The 20175-nt window shown below is 48.2% G+C and overlaps 1 protein-coding gene across 9 annotated transcripts in view; it reads left to right on the top strand.

Moving 5' to 3' along the window:
- Positions 1-240: 240 nt before the first annotated feature.
- FBN3 (fibrillin 3) overlaps positions 241-20175 on the top strand; it is a 312259-nt gene continuing 292324 nt past the window's right edge. For 3 of the 9 annotated variants that reach the window (XR_012156160.1, XM_073323916.1, XM_073323924.1), the window contains exons 1-4: positions 241-1158; positions 3232-3726; positions 4225-4326; positions 6890-7007. Coding sequence is in view for 7 of the 9 variants with exons in the window: in XM_073323916.1 (XP_073180017.1) it covers positions 3438-3726; positions 4225-4326; positions 6890-7007 (509 nt within the window). In the remaining 2 variants the exon portion in view is untranslated. Of the gene's footprint in view, positions 1159-2743; positions 2959-3231; positions 3809-4224; positions 4327-6889; positions 7008-20175 lie in introns of those variants that run through there. The other 6 variants (XM_073323921.1, XM_073323919.1, XM_073323917.1 and 3 more) reach the window with 6 other exon arrangements.

Genomic DNA, 20175 nt, shown 5'->3' with positions numbered 1-20175 from the left:
GACAATGGGCCTGCCCATCTAAGTCTGGTTCTATAGATCTCATCATGGACTAGCTGAAAAAAAGTCTTTTCCATGTTTCCATGTTCCATGTATTATTTCTTCTCTGGGAAGTATAATCCTTTTCAGTCCTGTATTTCTTTGAGCTACTGGAATTAGCTTTCTTCCTTCATCTGTACATTCATTTACAATTTGAAAGGACAGATGGATGGATTTACAATGAGGAAGGACCGTGTCCTGAAAAAGAGGCTTGAAAATAATAATATTTACCTCTTATTTAAGGATTAGGGAAAGGGGAATGCAGCTCCCACTCCGGGGTTAATCTGGCACTTTTCATTTTTTGGTCTCCTTCATTTTTCAGCATGCTGAACGCCTCTCGCCATGTCTCTGAAAGCTGTCAGGGTAGCGGGGCTTCCTGGCTCGTGAGGCGCTCTGCTTCCCTCCAAGTGGAACATCCTTGGATTTCCTTGCCCAGCGACAAGAACCAGGACAGAACTGACTCCCTACAGACCAGCTTCCTGCCTGGGTGTGAATAACACAAAGACCAGGGCGTCCAGTGCAAGAGGCAATGGCTTTCACCTACAGAAAGACAGCTGAGATGAGATTATAGGAAATCTTCATTCTCAGGGGAGAAAGGGTGTCCTGTGACCTACTCCTTTTATTTTTTTAATACTTGATTCCTCTCCTCCAACCCTGAGACATTCAGTAGCCTAGTGTCAGTAAATCTATCTGGGGAGAGGCAAACTCTCTCCTGCACTGATGGCCAGTTAAGTGCAACTTCTACTGAAATCCCTGCCTTAGCTGCAGTTTTGTCACCCTGGATACTGCAGAGATACTAAAAATAAGAAAGAAAGAAAGAAAGAAAGAAAGAAAGAAAGAAAGAAAGAAAGAAAGAAAGAAAGAAAGAAAGAAAGAAAGAAAGAAAGAAAGAAAAAGATGTTTTAAATCAGTAAGAGAGTACAGATATAATATATTCAAGTGCTTTAAACAAGATGTGGAAATCAGCTCCTCCTTCAGTCACCTGCTAAAACCTGACTTCGGGATTCTGTTACAAAACCTGCTGGCAGAACCAAATGGAGAGCATTTCCCTTCAGACATGGCTACCTGGGCTGTAGTTTTTGGTGTCTGTGGTGGAGACAGAAGAGCCCCAAACACAGGCAGGTAGGTCAAGGGGAAACTGGTTTTCAAATATTTGATGTTGAAAATGTAAATGCTTTGTTCTTTTTATATCTACTGGAATATGATAGACTAGAGGAGACCCAGAGTGGTGTCTGTCACTGGTCTTTCCTCAATACTATTTACCACCCTGCTAATCTATGTGTCATCTGCAAACGTTATCAGCAGTGATTTCATAGCTCTATTTGCAGATCATTGAATAAAACGATGAATAGCAACAGGCTTAATGCTTGCTGATTGCTGCAAAACCCAGCGGTGAGGACCAGGGCATGGGCAGTCACACCTACTGGTCTGAGCCGGGAGAGAGGAACTAGAGCCCAGGGTCACAACTGGAAATGGGGTCAGGAGTCAAGACAAGGGCTGAGGCCAGAGTCAGAGTCAGGGGTCAAGACAGAGTCATGGGTACGGCGGAGAAGCAGGGACATGGAGCAAGGCAGGAAAGCAGGAACTAGGAGCAGAGGAGGTTCTGGGATAAGGAGGGCAGGAACCAGGAGCAAGCAGGAAGGTAGGGCTCAGGAATCAGACAAGTAGGCAGGGTCCAAAGTGGCAGCCAGCCAGGGATTCACCTACCTGCTCAGTCAACTTTCTGTGCCTCCTTCTGGTTTAAGTGGTGCATCAGAGCCATTTGGGGGAGGGGGGACATCTTCCCCCATCAGGAGCTTCATGGGCAAAGCCATAGGCACTAACTTCTTCACTACCCAGGGGATGCTCGATTCCCCCTCTGCCCCAGGCCCGTCCCCACTCCACCCCTTCCCCCAAGCCTCCACCCCCACCCTGCCTCTTCCCAGCTCCATTCCGCCCCGATCCCCAAGGCCCCACCCCGCCTCTTCCCTCCCTCTCTCCCGAGCGTGCCCCATCCCTGCTCCTCCCTCTCCCTCCCAGTGTCTCCTGCACGCCGCGGAACAGCTGATCGCAGTGTGCAGGAGGTGCTGGGAGGGAGGGGGAGGAGTCGATCAGTGGGGATGTGGGCAGGCGGGAGGGAGGCAGCTGGCTGCCGGTGGGTGCTAAGTACCCGCTAACTTTTTTCTGCGGGTGCTCCAGCCCTGGTCAGGCCCGCATGAGTCAGGGCGATGGGCAGAGCCCTTGGTGGGTTGGAGCTCCACTACCCCCTTTTCCCACTGGTTCCTGTGAGGTGCTGGGTGCAGCCATGGTGTGAGCACTGCCTCAAGACCCGCAATCCATCATACCACCAGAACCCCCCCACTGGGGAATCATTCCCCTCTGAGGTCTGTCCGTTAGCCAGTCCTCAATCCACTTAATGGGTGCTCTGTTGACATTGTATGGTGCTAATTTTATTGGCAGAATGTAGTACGATACTAAGTCAAATGTCTTATACAACATATTGCACACATTATATTCCATCTGTGCAGTTCCCTTTATCTACCTCATCTCATCAGAGAACGAAATCAGGTTTGTTTGACTAGACCTATTTCCATAAAGCCATGCTGACTGGCATTAATTATATTCCTCTCCTTTAAGTCTTTATCAATTGAATCCTACACACACCTACCACAAAGAATGCAGAGACTAGCATGGCACTGCCATTTGCTCTGGGTTATTCAGGAAGTCAGATAAATTATCATAATGGTCCCTTCTAGACTGAAAATCTCTGATTCTGTGAGAGGTGCTGACTGTCCCATACAAGGATAGAGACTCCATGGAATGAACTCAGGGCATACTACAGTTGTTTCCTTCATGTGGAGCTCTCCACACCACTCTGCGAGGCTTTGCCACTCCTAAGCTTCGCACCCAGATGTGCTGTTCACATCATCTCTCACTTGTGAGGTAAGTAGCGTGAATCATAGAATATCAGGGTTGGAAGGGACCTCAGGAGGTCATCTAGTCCAACCCCCTGCTCAAAGCAGGACCAATCCCCAACTAAATCAGTGCCTCAATAGCTGGCAATCGTTAAAATTCTTGGGTTAGAGACCAAGGATAAAATGGAGGAAAGACACCTGGGGAGGCAGGGAGCTGCGAAGTAACAGCTAGCCCATTAGACATTAAGAGGAAACAGATTTGCTGCTGGCACTTGATCTATTCTCTCATTACATTAAACAGGAAAAGAGAGAGACCCTGAAGGTGACGGGCTAAAGACAGTCAAGTCACTACTGGCCAAACAATGACATCAGCTGACAGATTAACTCCCAGCCGAGCTGAGTGGTGGCTTGCACATGAGAAGAGTCTGCAACCAGCCAAGACAATAAAAGGAAAAGTCTATTTCCAGCTGAACAAAAATATAATGCCAATCACAAGAGGACACAAGAATGATGCAGATCCCTGCGGGCGGTGAGGGAACTCCTGCCAAACGGCCCACAGCTCAGAGACATCTGCTCTGTGTGTTTGTCCTGAGCAGGCCGCAAGCTGGACTGCTTTCCTATTCCACAGAGTTAAAGCCAAGAACCCTGCCTCCCTACGCTGCCTGCGGATTTGGAAATGGCTGCTGGCATTACATGCCCTGCTGGACATGGGTCTGTTCTCACCACAGCTGCCCTCTGTATGTTTTGCTGAAGTATTTCAGACAACAAATTGCTTCTCCTCAAGATTCCTGCTTGAGTTAGGGCCCTTCCTTTTCAGTTTTCATTCTATTTCATTTTTCCTGGGAATTTATCAGTGTTTATTAGCACAACAAAAACAGGTGAAAATCACTGCAAAACACTATTAATAATTTTTCTGGGTAAATATTGGGGGTTATTTTGGTGGATGGAAGGACAGGGGAAAGAAAGTGTTCAATAGATGAATGCTTTGAATTCCATTCATCAGTGTGGCTTGCTGCGGAACTAAAACAACTCAGAACAAAATGCCACCTCTGAGTTTAAGAAAACAATATATCTCTAATCCCCAAATGAAACTTTTCATTTGAATGAACAGTTTACTGTTGTAGACTTAGAACTATTAGCCTAGAAATATTTACATTTAATAATTGGGCCACACCATTTGCAGCGCATACATTCAACTTCACCCTTTTCTCGTGTTTTGTTTTGAAGTTTTTGAATACTTCCTTGTGTTCTGAAATGTATTCTGATACAGATTTTCATTTTCTTCCCATTTTAGAATGTCAGATCTTTAAACCATTATCTGCTAACACCTTGAAATGTGTACGTGGTGGGATGAGATTCATCAGGACGTTCAGATGTGACGCACGGCAGAGTTTGTGTGAGTGCCTGTTTGTTTATTGTGTGCATCTTCTAGACTAATATGTAACTTTACTTCAACAGGCAGCTTTGCATATACACACAGACCATGCAATGTATTGTACTTTCCTAATAAAACAAGTAATTTTTTATATATTTGAACGATACAAAAGTCGGGAGAAAATCTGAAAAAACTGAGTAATACTTTTTGTAAAACCTGGACATTTTTCTGTAAAAATCGGCTTAACTAAAACAAAGGGTCTTAGTTTGATTATAGACAGGAGTTACTTTTGGCTTCAACACCCTTCTGGGGGTATAGCATAAAGCATGGAAAGCTAACCAGTCACTCTGCCATTCCTTCTGTTATGTTCACGGCATATGCCCAGGGACGTTAGATAAAAGCATAAATATTCTTGTTGGAAGGTTGCAGCTTACCATGATTTTTTTCCGTAGAATCCTAAAACACAAGAACTGAAAACAGAGTGAGACAAAGCAGGCTGCTCCTTAAGGCTGAGAGGCCCAACTCACCCCACCTTGCTTTAGGCTGGCTCTTTGCAAACTGACGGCTGAGACCATCGGTGCCAACTTTTACTTTTCCACAGGGGTGCTTCACCCCCGCTCTGCCTGAGGCCCCAGCCCCACTCCATCCCTTCTCCCAAGGCCCCACCCTTGCTCTGCCTCCCTCCCCCAAGGCCCTGCCCTCACTCCGCCTCTTCCCGCCCCCACTCCACCCCCTCCCCAAGATCCCAGCCCGCCCTCCACTCGCTGGTCTTGTCCCTCTTCCAAGCCCCTCCCGAGCTGCCAAACAGCTGTTTGATGGTGCCCCCAATTAGCTGACTGAGGGCGCTGCCAAACAGCTGTGGTTGGTGAGTGATGAGCACCCACTGTTTTCTTCCGTGGGTGTTCCAGCCCTGGAGCACCCATGGAGTCGGCGCCTATGGCTGAGACCCAAACTGCACACCTCCCTACAGAGCCCCTTAGTCTTCAAGCAGGACCAGGAAACCCCTTAAGCTTAAAGTGATAGCTTGTAAGTTGAATGCAGGCTTTGGTACACCACACACTTTCTAGTTTAGCATCCAAACAACAAAAAGTTTGCAGTTTATTGGGGAGATAAAACTGGGCTGAATTTGCTATTAAAGAGAGTACATGTCTTTGTTTGCTAGTCTGAGTTATGCATGGGGCAGGAAGGAATTACAGTGGCTCTCCACTGACTGGCCCTAATAAAGACCAAGCCATTTGGTCACAAGTTTTATCCCTAATTTGCAGCCACGTCTGCTAACCCAGCCCTGAGCTACTCCCGACCACAGACTCCCACTCACGTCTGATCGTGCGCTGGTTTGTGATGTGGATGAATGTCCCACAGGCGAGGGGGTCTCAACCTCTCTCTTCTGAGGCCCCCCATGATGCGATAAAAACTCCACAGCCCAGCTCTGCCGCAGCAGCTATCTTTCTGCATACAAAAGCCAGGGCCGGCATTACAGGGCAGCAAGCCGGGCAATAGCCCCAGGGCCCGTGCCCCAGGAGACATTGCCAAGGTAAAAGGACAGGAGGACTCGTGGCATCTTTGAGACCAACCATAAGCTTTTGCGGGCTACAGCTCACTTCATCGGATGCATTCAGTGGAAAATACAGTGGGGAGATTTATATACATAGAGACCATGAAACAATGGGTGTTACCATACACACTGTAACCAGAGTGATCCGGTAAGGGGAGCGATTACCAGCAGGAGAGCGGGGGCGGGAGGGGGGACCTTTCGTAGTGATAATCAAGGTGGACCGTTTCCAGCAGTTGCCAAGAATGTCTGAGGAACAGTGTGTGTGTGTGGGGGAAATAAACATGGGGAAATAGTTTTACTTTGTGTAATGACCCATCCACTCCCAGTCTCTATTCAAGCCTAAGTTAATTGTATCCAGTAATTGTATCCAGCAAATTAATTCCAATTCAGCAGTCTCTCATTGGAGTCTGTTTTTGAAGTTTTTTTGTTGAAGAATTGCAACTTTTAGGTCTGTAATCGAGTGACCAAAGAAATTGAAGTGTTCTCTGACTGGTTTTTGAATGTTATAATTCTTGACGTCTGAATTGTGTCCATTTATTCTTTAACGTAGAGACTGTCCAGTTTGGCCAATGTACATGGCAGAGGGGCATTGCTGGCACATGATGGCATGAAATGAAATGAAATGTTTCAGTAACATGTAATCAAAAATGTAAACTAAATGAATACATTCCTGTGAGACATTTCAATTTTATCGAATCAACAATTTATAACAGAAAACTGTTACATCAGAAATTTTTCAACCCACTCTGAAACTAACTTTTTGTTTGTTACTTTAACTATGATTGCACAACGGGCAGAATTTTTTCACTGAGCTATCATGACACCCATAGGTTTGTCCTGAGAGGTTATTTCCAGTTTAGGGCCTGATTCAGCAAACTGTTTTAAGCACATGCTTGCATGTTTGGCTGAATCAAGGCTTTGGAACACAGTAATACTCATGAGCAGTTTGGAATATTCCCTCCAATGCGCATTACTCTGCATCTGTCAACACTAACTCCTGAATGTCTTCTTTAACCCTTTCCTCACCAGGTTCAGCTCATGCAGAGGCCAGCAGAGCTCAGGAAGGCATCAGGCCAAAGAACAACTTGAAAAAAACAGTGCCACACCATGGATCCCAGCCAATCTGCAAAGAGCACAGGGCAGGGGGGTGAGTGCAAGGGGGCGCACAGGGGTTGAAGGTGCTCAGAGTGCTGGGCCAGTGGATGCGCATCTTGGACTGACCGGAGGAGAGTCAGGAAGCCCTAAGAGGAGGATGTGGCAGTTGTCAAGGTCAGAGACAGCCAGGGTCTGGGTGACCCTAAGCAGCCGGTGTTCACACCTTACACTCTATTGTAATACGCCTTGGGAGGTATCATTTGAAAATTCATAACTCACTGCTCTTTGATATTCTGGTGTGACGTGTATGTGCTGTGTTTTGGGAGGTATGGATGTATGCTGGAATTATGACTAAAATGTGTGTATACCAGGCATGTCGGGAGAGTTGGTAAACTCATCTGCCCTAGACAAACGGATGTGTGTTTGCTTCTCTTGGTCATAAAGGCAGAGACAACAATGGTCCATTTTTACATATCAGCTGAAGGAGGAGCCAGGATGCTGTCTAAACGCAGCAGGAGAGAGTAATTTGGTCTGGGTTCTACTTTTCAAAGACTACATTGCAAAGGTTTGCTGGTTTATAAAGCCCTGGGGGGCTGAACCTCAAGATATAAGCAATTGAGTCAATGATTGTATATAATATTACTGTATCATTGTGGGATGTCTGTATTAAAACTCTGAGGAAATAGGAATACTTAATATTATGCTTTAAAGTCTGTGGTCAAACAGGGAGAAACAGGTTCCCTCCCAGACAGGTGGGAAGGCAGCTATTTACCTGTTTTCTATATCAATTAAACCTGATGAAATCAAACAATGGAAGTCCCATGTACATAAAGGGGGATGGGAAGCCCACAGGAAGAAAAAACAGCATGAGGTCATCCTGCCTCTTGAAACCAAGTCATTGAACTTTGGAAGATATAAGCAAAGACAGAAGTCATCCTTGGTATCCATCACTAGACAGACATAGGGGAAGGACCCATCTTTCTCTTGCTAGCCGAGAAAGATCAGTCCTTCAACCAAGCCGGGTAGGCTGAAGACTCTGGAAACTGAATATAGGTGAGAAACCTGCTTACGCAAAGATCTTTCCCCTAGGAAGACATGGAAAGCTGGCACCTTCATAGAATCATAGAGTATCAGGGTTGGAAGCGACCTCAGGAGGTCATCTAGTCCAACCCCCTTGTACTTTTGTGGAAGGTCCTGACTGAGGGAAAGTCAGCCAGTGCTGGTGGGGGAAATGACTGGTGTGAGAAACCGTCTGCAACAAAGCCTGTACCTTGCTAGATTAAGTTTTAGACTTTTAGATGTATTTTCACTTTCTTTTTCTTGTAACCCTTTTTGACTGTATCTCTTATCCTTGAATTCACCTACAATCCTATTTTACTATTAATATAAACCATCGCAGTGTGGTGTTTAAAGGGATGTGTGTATTTACCCCAGTTAAATTAATAAGCTGTCATGTGCTTCTGGATCTTTAGAGGAACAACTGAATCGTATTGTCCAGGAGAGGGCTGGATATAACAGAGCACATGCTTTGGGTAAATTTGGGACTGGGAGTGGGTTGGGGTCACCCTGTTGGTTATAAAGGTGGCTGGTGGAAGCCAGAGAAGGGGTGCAAGCAGGCTGCTGGGCTCAGAGCTGTTCGCCCAGGGCTGTCTAGCACACACACTCAGTGTGCAACCTGCTTGCTGCTAGGCTGGTTGTGTGTGTCCCATGTTGGGAGGTATAGCAGCAAGGCATGGTGAGGCACTCGGGGTACAACTCCTCAATAGTCTGAATTGCACCCTGAACCCTGTGACAGCCTGGATGCGTGTTTTGGAGTTGGGAACGGAGACAACTGGGCAGATGGTGGAGCTGATGCTGCAGGGTTTAGTGAGCATGCTAATGTCTGCAGGACAGGGAGGATGGCTGAGTTGCCAGGGTGCTGGAGAAGGAAGGATGGGGGAGGGGCTGGGTAGGAAGGGGAGGCATTTCCCCATGGCAGATCCCGGATGATACATTCTCCAGAGATATGAGGTGATGTTCTCCAGATTTAAATAGGAGGTGGCTGAGGGCAGCTGGGTTCGAATTTGCTTGTCTCTTGGTCTTCAGGACGCATTGCCAGGTCCATTGCTCAGGCTTCTACCAAATGCATTGCTGGGAGAGGCATCAGCTGTGTTTGGGAGGGGCTCTTCTGGGGGCCTGTGGAGTGCGGTGCGGTGTGGTGTGGAGACCTAGGATTGGAGCGGGATCCAGTGCTGTTTTAGCCTTTGCACAGTACTCTTCACAACTCAATAAAAAACAAATACCCTGCGCTTTAGATTTCCTTTCCAAAGCACTTGACAAGCATACGCTATTAACCAGCCAGCAGCTCCAGCGCTTAGCCAGTGCGCTGGGGCTGCCAATCTCAGGAGATCCCCCTTTTGGGTGAGACTTCCTGGATTTTCTGGTTTCAGAGAGGCCAGAAATAGTCTGCATCTTGGAACTTCCAGTCCCAGCCAACATGGAGAAGTGTGGAGAGGTTCACAGCGAGGTTCAGGTCACAGTTTGGATCCCATCCCTCATTCTGGGGTTCCTGAGTGATGACTGATTTGTGCAGCATAATTCAAGACATCGCCTACTTTTGTAAAACAAATCTTTGCAGCCCCACTGGTCCCAAGAAAGCTGGAGTTGCTTTGTCTATTGAGAAAGGAAAACAAAATCTAGCACAAAGCATTGGCGGGGGAAACACTAGATGAGCTCACAAGTCTTTTCCTCTGGGAAGGCTCCACTGAATAAAAACATGTCACTGGCATGTGGGGGCAAGTTCTGTTCTCCAGACAAGTAACTGCTGGTCTTGGTTGCTGAGTAACCAGACTCTTGTTAACTGTTCCTGACTCTTTGGAGCGGGAATTCGGAAGGCAACTGGATGGAAGCAAAATGAGTTTGGGATCCACAACCAAGAGAAACGTCTGCCAAACAAGGCAGCATCATGCAGCATAGTGGCAGGCCCAGCCCGAAGCAGAGGCTGAGGCATTGCAGGGCTAAACCATTTTGTTAGCGCTCATTACTGGCACAGCACAGGGGCTGCAGCTTATAAAGAGGTGTCTTGGCAGGGCTTGGGGGGAGCCTGTGGTTGTCCACAATACGGTCCCAGGTGCACTGGCAGAGTTTGGAGGGGCCTGTGGCTGGTGCAGCAGTCGCTGTTCACAGTATGGTCCCAGGAGAATTGGCAGAGTTCTATGGGGTGTGTGACAAAGCTCTGTCCTTGTCTCCGTGGGTCCCGCACTTCCTGGCGAATTTTGCTAGCCTCAGAGGCTCTCTGTGACCCTCCACATAGCCCTTCTCTCTCCAGAGGCAAGGGTCACAGCCTCCTGAGCCATTTTCATCATAAGCCAGCAAGGGAGGTGAGGAGAAGCCACCCCTCCTTGCACAGTCTCTGTTGTCTCTCAGTTTCAGTGATTAATCAGGGAGGGTAGGGGGGGAGCCCAGGCTTGCCCTGTACCCCAGGCTCCAGCCCAGGGACCCTAATAGTAGAAGCTATGGTAGCTGACTTTTTGGAAATAGGACAAGTACAATTCCCTGGGCCACTTCTGGACAGCAGCCTCCACTTCCTCAATATCTACTTCACCGTTACCTCAGGGCCTCCTTCCTTGCTCCTGAAATGGTCTGTACTGCTCAATTCCTCCAACAGCGTGGCTTTCTCCTACAGCTCCAGACACATGCATCCAACTGACTAACTGGGAGGGTTTTAACTACTTTCAGCCAGCCCCTAATTGGCTTCAGGTGTCCCAATCAACCTAGCTATCTTCCCTGCCTTCTGGAAAGATCTTAATTGGCCCAGGTGTCTTAATTGACATGGAGCAGCTGCCATTTACTTATCCTAGTACCAGGGATTTGTCTAGCCTGGGGCTAATATATCTATCTCCCACTACTTTTCTATAGCCATCTGGCCTTGCCCCGTCACAGGGGGCATTAGCAGAAGAGTTGCTGGCTTTATCGGCATCCAATACCATGAGTCCTTGACTTCCGTGAGCACTAAGTTTACTTCAAGGAAGAAAGAAAATGAAAAGAGTCAAGAAGACAAGGCCAATACTGTGACCGGCTTTAACTAAATTGCTGCAAATGGACCAGACTCTGAACAAAGTGACTCACTAGTTCAGAGGAGTTTCCAGAGGGCTCCTGGCTGCAGGAGAGGCATGTGAGGTGCTTGACTTCATAAAAGATGCACATAAATATGTTTCAAAGACTCAAATGTTTTCCATACGGCTGATACAGAAGGGAGAGCAGCTGGATGTTATAGGTCTCAATTCACCAAGGCACTGAGCATGTGCTCACTTCCATCTCTACTACACAAGCACCTTTCCAATTAGGCATATACTCAAGTGCTTTTCTGAACTGGGGCTGTATGCTGATTTGATCTGACCCTCCCTAACACTTTTGAACACACAAGCTGTATGGAAAATGTATTTAAGCCAGCTCCATTGCCACCTACCAGTAGAACTGGGTTACAAACAAGCAAACAAAAAACCCACCACAACAACCTTGGCTGTTTCTGCAAATAGAAATTTTCACAAAAAAATCTTGATTTTTTTTCTGAATTTTATTTTAAACATTTTTTGGTTTCTCATTTATCATTTTGCTTTTATCAGAGGTTGCTTTTGATTTGCAGTGGAGTTTGCCTTGGAGCTTGATTTGTAGTAGGTTTTTTGCACTGGCAATTTTGATCAGTCAGCTTGGTGGGAGTTTTTACAAAATTATGAATTTTCATTAAAAAAAATTATGAATTTCAAAAACAAAAAAAATTGATTAAAAATATTCCACAGGAAACTCAAAAATAAAAAATCAGCCCCTTCTGGGAACCTCCAGGACAAAAACACTTTAGGCACTTTCAAAATTCACACCACTGGTTTAGACCTGTCCTGCTTCCGTCTGTTCTCTCAGAGAGTAATGGACAGACATGTCACACGACTCCTGGCTAGTACAGGATGTCCAGTAGAAATGGAAATTCATCCCAAAACTCTCTGGCTACTTGGAATGAGCATTAGGTGCCACCAAAACGACATCCTTCACCCCTGTTGTGGCAACTGAAGCAATTGATTTGGCCACCTGTGATGCCCCCCAGGGGTACCATGGGTTGTGAGGCACCTGACCACCACCTGCCCTTCGTGTGAAGCAGTCTTGTCTGGGCCTGCTGGGGGCTCAGTACCCTGAAACCACCCGCCTCTGGCAGCACAAGCCCTGCCCTCCAGGCCCCCACAGGCCTCGCTGTCTCTGTAAGGCAGTGACAGGCACACACCGACCCCTGAGTTCTCCCAGCGTTCCCTGCAGTGTCCAGCCCCTTCTCCACTGACTGCTCACAGAATTAGCAGGGCGGCTGTACCCAAGAGAACAGAGCACACCAGTGGTAAGATTCAGCTCAGGACCAGCACCTTGCTTAACACCACAGCTCTGAGCTGTACTTACAGGGAAAACAAGACTACGTTAATTATCAAAGAACAGAGATTCGAGTCACAGTGAGTAAGAGTATTGCAATCACGGGTTACATATAAAACACAATCAGAACAGGCTTTCTAGAGACTAAGCTTCACTAACAGGTTCATCTCCAGTCTAAAGTTTGCTCTCACCCAAAGTTCTCTCCGGCGTTTTTAGCCAAGCCCGGCTGAGACCACTATCCATGAAGCAAAATCACTGTCCTTTTACTTCCTCAGTGAACAGTGCCTGGTATCTTCTCTGCCCCCCCAAATATAGTTAAGCAAACCTCTAAAGTGCACCCCTCAGAGAGGGTCCTGCCACACGCTGCTTTTCTCTTCCTGTTAGGTTTTTTCTCTGAAGTCCTTACAATCCTTCATTTGTATTCAGCTCACACTAGTTATAGGCGACCCATTGTGAATGGGACAATACTCAATGTGCATGTAAACAGGTGAATAAACGTCTCTTGTCTGACAGAAACCCTCTCTCTTGTCTCTGCCGGTGACCAGTTCCGACAGACTTTAAGACCATAGTTTCAGTAAACATGTACATACATTTCACAATGCTACCGATGACCAGTGTGACATCAGCTTTTAGTTGAGGCCGCATATGACATTCTTTGGTGAACCAGAATGCACAGACCAGACTGAGGAGTTTCTTGTAGCCCCTCTGCATTAAGAAGGTCTTGGGTCACAGCACCTCCAGGAGAGACCCCCCAACAGATAACGTGGAAGGACTTTGGGAAAAGACCTATAATCATCTAACCAAAGTCAGGCAGAAAAGGACCCCGTGTGTCTGGACTTTGGACCCTCATGTGAATTTTGCTTGGAGAACTGGAATGTTGTTCACTGTGGTTTGAATTTACTCAAGGTTCTGTTGTTCTGAGTTAAGTCTCTTTGGGCGAACTAATCCTCTCATCAGGCTATCGCCCCACCAGGATGGGAAGTCTAACAAGGACACACAAAGTCACTCTTCCGAGCGATTCTCTCTGGGCTAGATTCTCAGTGGTGCTTTTTCAGTCTGAGGCCCAGTCAAAGTGGGATGGATGGAGCAAAAAATACTGTTGTGCCCCCTGATTCTGGCTCCGGTTCCTGCCTCCAGCCGATGAGCTGTTTAAAGTACACAGGCTGGCTCTGGCCCCAAGGGACCATTTCATCCGCAGGGCACGTCGGGAGAGCCACACCCTCCAGGCTGTGAACTTCTCCATGCTGGGGGCATGGCCAGATGGGAGAATGGGCAGCTTTCCACCTCATCTGCACTACGTTCTCCCTGGCTCTGCTGTGGGGAAGGTGAGCCATTTTCCTTTCCACACCGTTTTGTCTTGTTCCGCTTTAGACACATGCCAGTCTATCCACCTGCCCCATTTTACTGCCCAGCTGCCACGCTAGATATGGTCTCCAAGATCATGTAGACTACATAGGCAGTGTGATCTAGTCTCTAGGGCACTGTACCAGCTCTATTTGTGGTTCTGCCACTGACCTGCTGTTTGACTTTAGGCAACGCATCTCCCTCCCACCCATTGACACTGCAAGCCCCTCAGGGCAGGGATTGTTTCACCCTGTGTTTGTAGCACACGCAGCACAATGGAGCCCTGATCTTGACTTGGGATGCTGGTGCTACTGGAATGTAAATAATCATTATATTAAAAAATATGTTAACAGACTGTTAAGGTTGCAAAGTTGAGCATTTGAAGGTTAGGAAATGTCAGATTTATGACTGTCAGTGACACCTTAGCTCGCATCCCCTTGTGCATCCACACGACATCGCTGTACAGGGCGCCTTTACTGGGAGCATTCCAAAGGTGCTTGTCAACATCCCGAGGTGCCAGCATCTCATTTCAGAGTGAGCTGTTCTTGCTTATCGTGTTATCAGAAATGAGGCAATCATTGTTACGGTAGGAAACGTACCTTTACCGTGATTTCTTTTCCAGCCTCTCATAACTCAATCATGGCTGTGCAGTGGCTTGGTTCTTTTGATGCAACCAGAATTTCCCAGCAGTAAGCAGCTGCTTCAGAGTTAGATGAGTCTGGAGGACTTGCACAGTCCCTGCATGTTTTTCTCCTCCTAGCCTGTCCGCTTGCATTACAGTGAATAATGTGGATATTTTACCTCCTACCACACTTTGGAGAATGGGTTCAATTCACACCTTGGCCAGCATGACCTTTGCTGAACATAGAGGGAGAGAATGTGGCCAGCCCCCATGTGGCCATGCATGGGGGGGAGGCACAAGGAGCTCCCCCCACTTATAGTCTCAAAGAGGGGCTGGCCACAGACTGCAGCCCTCCACTAGCTTCTGAACAGGGACTCCTCAGGTCTTTGTCTTGCACGCATCAGCCCATCCAAAAGAGTAGGTAGGCGGTGGGGCCACTGGAGCTAGCTGATGATGGAAGAGAGCATATTCTGCCAATCCTAAGATAAGGCCAGTGCTCCCCTCTGCCCCACTCATGTTGGGTGTGCGAGCAGCGCTGTCTGCAGCAGAAAACAAAAGGTAAAGATGGGAGCTAGATACTGGTCTGCAGTGTCCAGAACCTGGGTGTGTATCTGAGCCAGCTCCAAACTTTTCTGGGTTTGCCCATCGCTTATGAACAGCGGGTCTGGTTCTGGTCCCTGGCTCCACCCCCTTTGCACTGCTCCAATGGTAAGATACCTGGGAATTCCTCCTGCAGGCGTTGTGGGATTTGTGGGGGTTGGGGTGTGGCCAGTGTGCACTGGCCTCCAGAAACCCCCAGCCAGTGCAGTGTTCCCTAGGAATAATTCTAGCTGGTGTAACTTAGAGCTGGGGGCAGGTTCAGCCTGCAGGGAGCCCTGAGGATCATAGAATTTGAAAGGTGGCTGTGTGAGCACAACTCATCTGGACCCTGGCTCTTGTCCAGTGTCTCCATTGCGACTTGAGCATTTCTGTGCTATGCAGTTCTGCACAAACAGAAAAAGGACTTTTCAACTAGGGGGTCGTGTAGTAGCATGGGGCAGTTGTGCATTCAGACCAGAGTCAAGGGAACACCAAAGAGAGGTCTCTCTTGGGAGATGAAGAGGAACTCTAAGCAGGAGAGACAGCAGGAACTAGGATGCGGCTGGCTGTTTTTTGCCCTGCCATCTGGCCTCTGCTTTGGGAGGCAGGAAGATGCCTGCTCCCTGGTTGTAGTGAGGAAGGCTGTCCGTATAGTCCATCTAGAAACATGATCTGCCCTTGTATGGGCAGCGGGAAAGGTGTTCGTACCAAGATTGAAATTTCACAGGAAATGGAGCGATTCCCTTACTCCTGGCAGCACAAAGAGGCAATTTTCATTCTAAATCAGGCAGCTCCCGCGTCAAAGGTTCCACAGTGAAATCCCACTGCACTCGCTGCATGGCTTTTTATGAATCAAATCTTCATAAATGTCCAGTGCCCGATTTTTTGCAGCAGACTTCGCCTGGCTTTGATCTGGACTTGCCTGAGCTCAGCACGGCTGCTGCTGCCTGCCAAGCTAAAGAGAAAAAATGTTGTTTTCCTTAGGTTTGAAATAAAAAGGTTTTTAAAAAAGGGTTGGCTGTGGAGCTGCATGTTATTCATCATTGCCTCAGCCCTGTGCCTTTGCTGTCATCCAGAGCACAGACGGAAACAATTTCCCTGTGGTTTCCCTCCTCGGTGGAGTCAGACTCCTAGAAAACAAAAGGAACATCGGAACAGTGAGCACCAGCTTGGAGGCAAGGCCAGAGGCCTGGCGGTTTCAGCTCCCACACCATGGATGCAACTGTCTGCTGAGCATGGCACCCTGATGGCCCTCACTGCTGCCTTGTGCTGGCGAGGGTGTTTGGGATCTGATTCTGGGGCCTGGCGTCAGCCATTGAATTGTTCCCTGCAGGAGATGAGCTCTTGCTCCATTGCATTTCCCATGGGCACACCAGAATCCTACTACATGCTGCTTCGGACACGTGCACAGAATTAGGGAACAATTCTGACACCATAGGAAAGGCTGAAAACACTCAGCAGAACTGATCATCTTTCTGGAAACCGCTGCAGAGCTTGCTACAGAACCCCCAGCCTTCCTATGCATCCCCTTCAGCTCTTCTCTTCATGCCTCATCGCCCTCCCAGGGAGCCTTCCAAGCCATGCTGTGACACAGCCCTGTCTGAGAGAGTGACACTCCAGGCCCTTGGAATCTGATAAAAAGAAATCCAAACCGAGCTGTGGTGGGCCACACTCACCCTTGTAATGCCCTCTTCCATCCGTGCATGATGTTGCCAGTATCTTTAGTTCCAGCACCTCTTGCAAGCTGCATGCCTCTGGTTCCAGCTCGTCCATGGTTCAGCCCTCTGGCCGAGTCACGTGAAGTTCAAACCCCTTCTGGGGTATCACAGATCTGAATAATTCTTCAGCCCTCTTGGGCTACTGAAGTCTTCTGTTTCCACATACAAACCAAACTCAGGGCCTCCTCCACACACCAGGGTGCTTTGCTTCCTGGGGGTCTCTCTCCGTAGGGGAGACCTGCCTTCTCTTCAGTCTCTTGCTGGATCTTGCCCCCTTTCCTGGGCCTGCCTTAGGGATCAGTTCTGTCCCTGCAGCCTTTCTCAGTCTGCCTATCTCAGGCCCTTCTCAGACAGAGAAAGTGAACTATCTCCTCTCTCCTGGGTCTTCTCTCCTCAACTGGACTCCCTCAGTTCCCTCAGTCTACCTGCAAGGCCTAGCACCGCCTCTTCTGGCCAGGAGGCAATTCGTTAATCAGCCCCCTCTTCCCCTCCCCCCCCAGGTGCCGGGCTAAGTGGGGTCTGTGCCTTATTTTGCAGGTGTTGGGGGTTAAGCCCCATCACAAAAACAAAACCAAAGGCTGCCTAGAATCAGGAACGTCAAATGTCAGGCCAAGGATATAGCAGCTCGGTACGAGCAATGTTCAGTGCGTGAGCCATGGATGGCTCATTGGCCTTGGCATGGGCTGGGCCTGGCTTTCCCTCACCTGTCCCATGACTGTAATGAATTATGAGATAGTTGCCTCGCTCAGCTCGACAGACTTACAGTGGGTTCATTCCTTCTCTCCGGGAAGGGAGCTGTGCTCCCCACGGGCCGGACAGTGGAGGTGCTGCCCGCATTGATCAGTGCAGCAGCTGTCCTCCCCTCAGCCCTTCTCATACGTTGTGGGTCACTGCGGTAGGACTGTGAGAGGAGCTGGGCTGCCGTGGGACCAGCAGGCCAGTGACATCCAGCTCCACTCAGTCTGACCCAGACTGCGGTTTGCGGAGGCAGAGCGGCAGGAAGGCAGAGGGAGGAGGGTCAGCCCAGACGAGGAGGAAGTGACGTGGTAGCTAGGGAGGGATAAGTGGAGAGACGGGCCCAGGTGGCACCTGCAGCAGCACGCTGGGTGTGTGGCTGCCCTTTGCCAGCACACTCACAGCCTCAGGGCTGGGGAGAGCCTTCCTGCCGCTGAACCCTCGGGAGGCGGGCGAGTGTGATCGTCCCTCTCTGGCGCCGCTGTCACCTCAAGGCTACGTTACTGTAGCTCTCTGGGCTGCCTTCAAAACTCACTCAGCTGCTGCAGCTGGTGCCAGACACTGCTTTCTCCCCCTCCCCCTGTGGTGCAGAAACATCACGCCTGTGCTCAGACGCTGCTGGATTCCTACTAGGACAAGCTCCCTGTTCGCAGAGCCCAGCCCACAAAGAGCCTCGGCAGCAGGAGCCCCCTGAACCCCGACAGCCCTGGGGTGGGGCACGCTCAGTTGCTATGCGGGGAGCATGCATGTGCAGTCTGTGCAGCACGAGAAGCGGTGTGAGGGACTGGAGCCTGCTCAGAGAGGCTGGAATCTTTTTGAGATTTTAGTAGCTAAACTCTAATCTGTACTGAGCATGTGCAAACTCAGATTTTTCAAAGGCTTGGTCAAATTTTGGTGGATTTTCATAAGTATGGCAAAAGGTAAATCCTTGCCACCAAAGCCCCCTGGTGAAATTCAAGCCCTTCCTCCAAAACGTGAGGCTGCTAGATCGTCTCAAAGAAAGATCACCAAAGTCTTTTTTAACATTTCTTAGCAATGTACTTTCCCCTAACCTCATTCTGGGAAATGGCTGAGTCATTCTGGCTGAAGCATTCCAAAACAGTTCATCCTGAGGCACACACCAGACAATGGAAAATTTCAGCCTGAATGGTTAAAGACTGGCAAAATTATAAGCAACTGAAATCAGGGTTTTATACAGGGATGTGTTGGGCAACCTTAAATAACCAGCAGCACTACCAGCCCAGCCTGCAATATATAGTGCATTTAATTAATAATAGTCAATCAATATGTGGCATTGGCCATTGTCAGAAGACAGGATACTGGGCTGGATAGACCTTTGGTCTCACCCAGTGTGGCCATTCTTCATAGAGTCAGAGGATATCAAGGTTGGAAGGGACCTCAGGAGGTCATCTAGTCCAACTCAAAGCAGGACCAATCCCCAATTTTTGGCCCAGACCCCTACATGGCCCCCTCAAGGATTGAACTCATAACCCTGGCTTTAGCAGGCCAATGCTCAAACCACTGAGCTCTCCCTCCTCTCACTCCTATAAGAATATCTTTCATTTTGCTGAACTCTTGCACCCAGATCTGCTCACAGCTGCACTGGGTTAAGCTACAGGTAACTGCACAGTGGTCAAGGTTTGTGCAGCTCTACATGTGGCATTTGGGGAAACTATTTCATGAGTTAATTTGCACTTTGACAAATGGTTTGTATTTTTGCCATATTGAATATGTAACACGCTTGGCCGTTGTCCGAGCACAATGTCAGGCACATTTATTTTATTAGGGGTTTTGTGACAAAAATGGGGTTTTATGTTTCGGCTGACAGCTCTGGTGAGAGAAGCTGTGTTATTGGCTTGTGCACCCAGGGAGCGGAGGTGATGCAAATGAACAAATCAATACACTGATCCATGTTGATTGGGAATATCGTGTTGCTGGGCTGGGTGAGTTTTATTGATTAGGGTATAAAAATGCTGGGGAGGGGACTGTTCATAGTATTGTATGGGCTTGTCATGAACATTTTGACAAATCCCGCACGGTGTATTGCTTTCCAGTCAAAGTCACTGATGATGTGGGTGGTGGAGAAAAGGCTAGGAAACCTTTCTGGAACTGCACAGCACGGGGAGGAATTGTGGCACCTTAGAGACTAACACATTTATTTGAGCATAAGCTTTCGTGAGCTACAGCTCACTTCATCGGATGTAGCTCATGAAAGCTGATGCTCAAATAAATGTGTTAGTCTCTAAGGTGTCACAAGTCCTCCTCTTCTTTTTGCGGATACAGACTAACACGGCTGCTCCTCTGAAACACTCAGTAAAGAGGCCAATCTATAGCACTCGATAGATGTGTTAGGGTGGAACACTGACCTATGTCTGGCAGAGCTAAGGATATGGACACCCCATCCACTTCCAGATCTGTCAGTAGCCTTATGGTATATCTACAGTGTAGCTGCAGCCTTGGTCCCAGGATATTAGAGACATACAGTGGATGAGGGAATAGCTTTTATTGGACCAACTTCTGTTGGTGAGACAGACAAGCTTTCGCACTTACACAGAGCTAGAGCTGAAGAAGAGCTCTCCATGGCTCCTGAAAGTTTGTATCCCCCCGCCAAACAGAAGTTGGTTCAATAAAAGATATCTCACCTACCTTGTCTCTCTAATATCCTTATTGGAAAGCCCCATGGGTGTTGTTCTATATTCAAGTAATCTATTAGTCTTAACAATAATTCATTGCTGGTAACTTAACAACAGTCTTTATTAGATACACAGTTAACATAGACAGAGGATCTTAACTCAGGTCAATCAGTCAGTCTAACCTAAAACCAGCGGCCTCCT

Source organism: Lepidochelys kempii, chromosome 25, assembly GCF_965140265.1.
Source record: "Lepidochelys kempii isolate rLepKem1 chromosome 25, rLepKem1.hap2, whole genome shotgun sequence".
NCBI classification, from domain to species: Eukaryota; Metazoa; Chordata; order Testudines; family Cheloniidae; genus Lepidochelys; species Lepidochelys kempii.
Note: the sequence above shows the minus strand (reverse complement) of the source record. Positions and strands in the feature narration are given on the sequence as shown.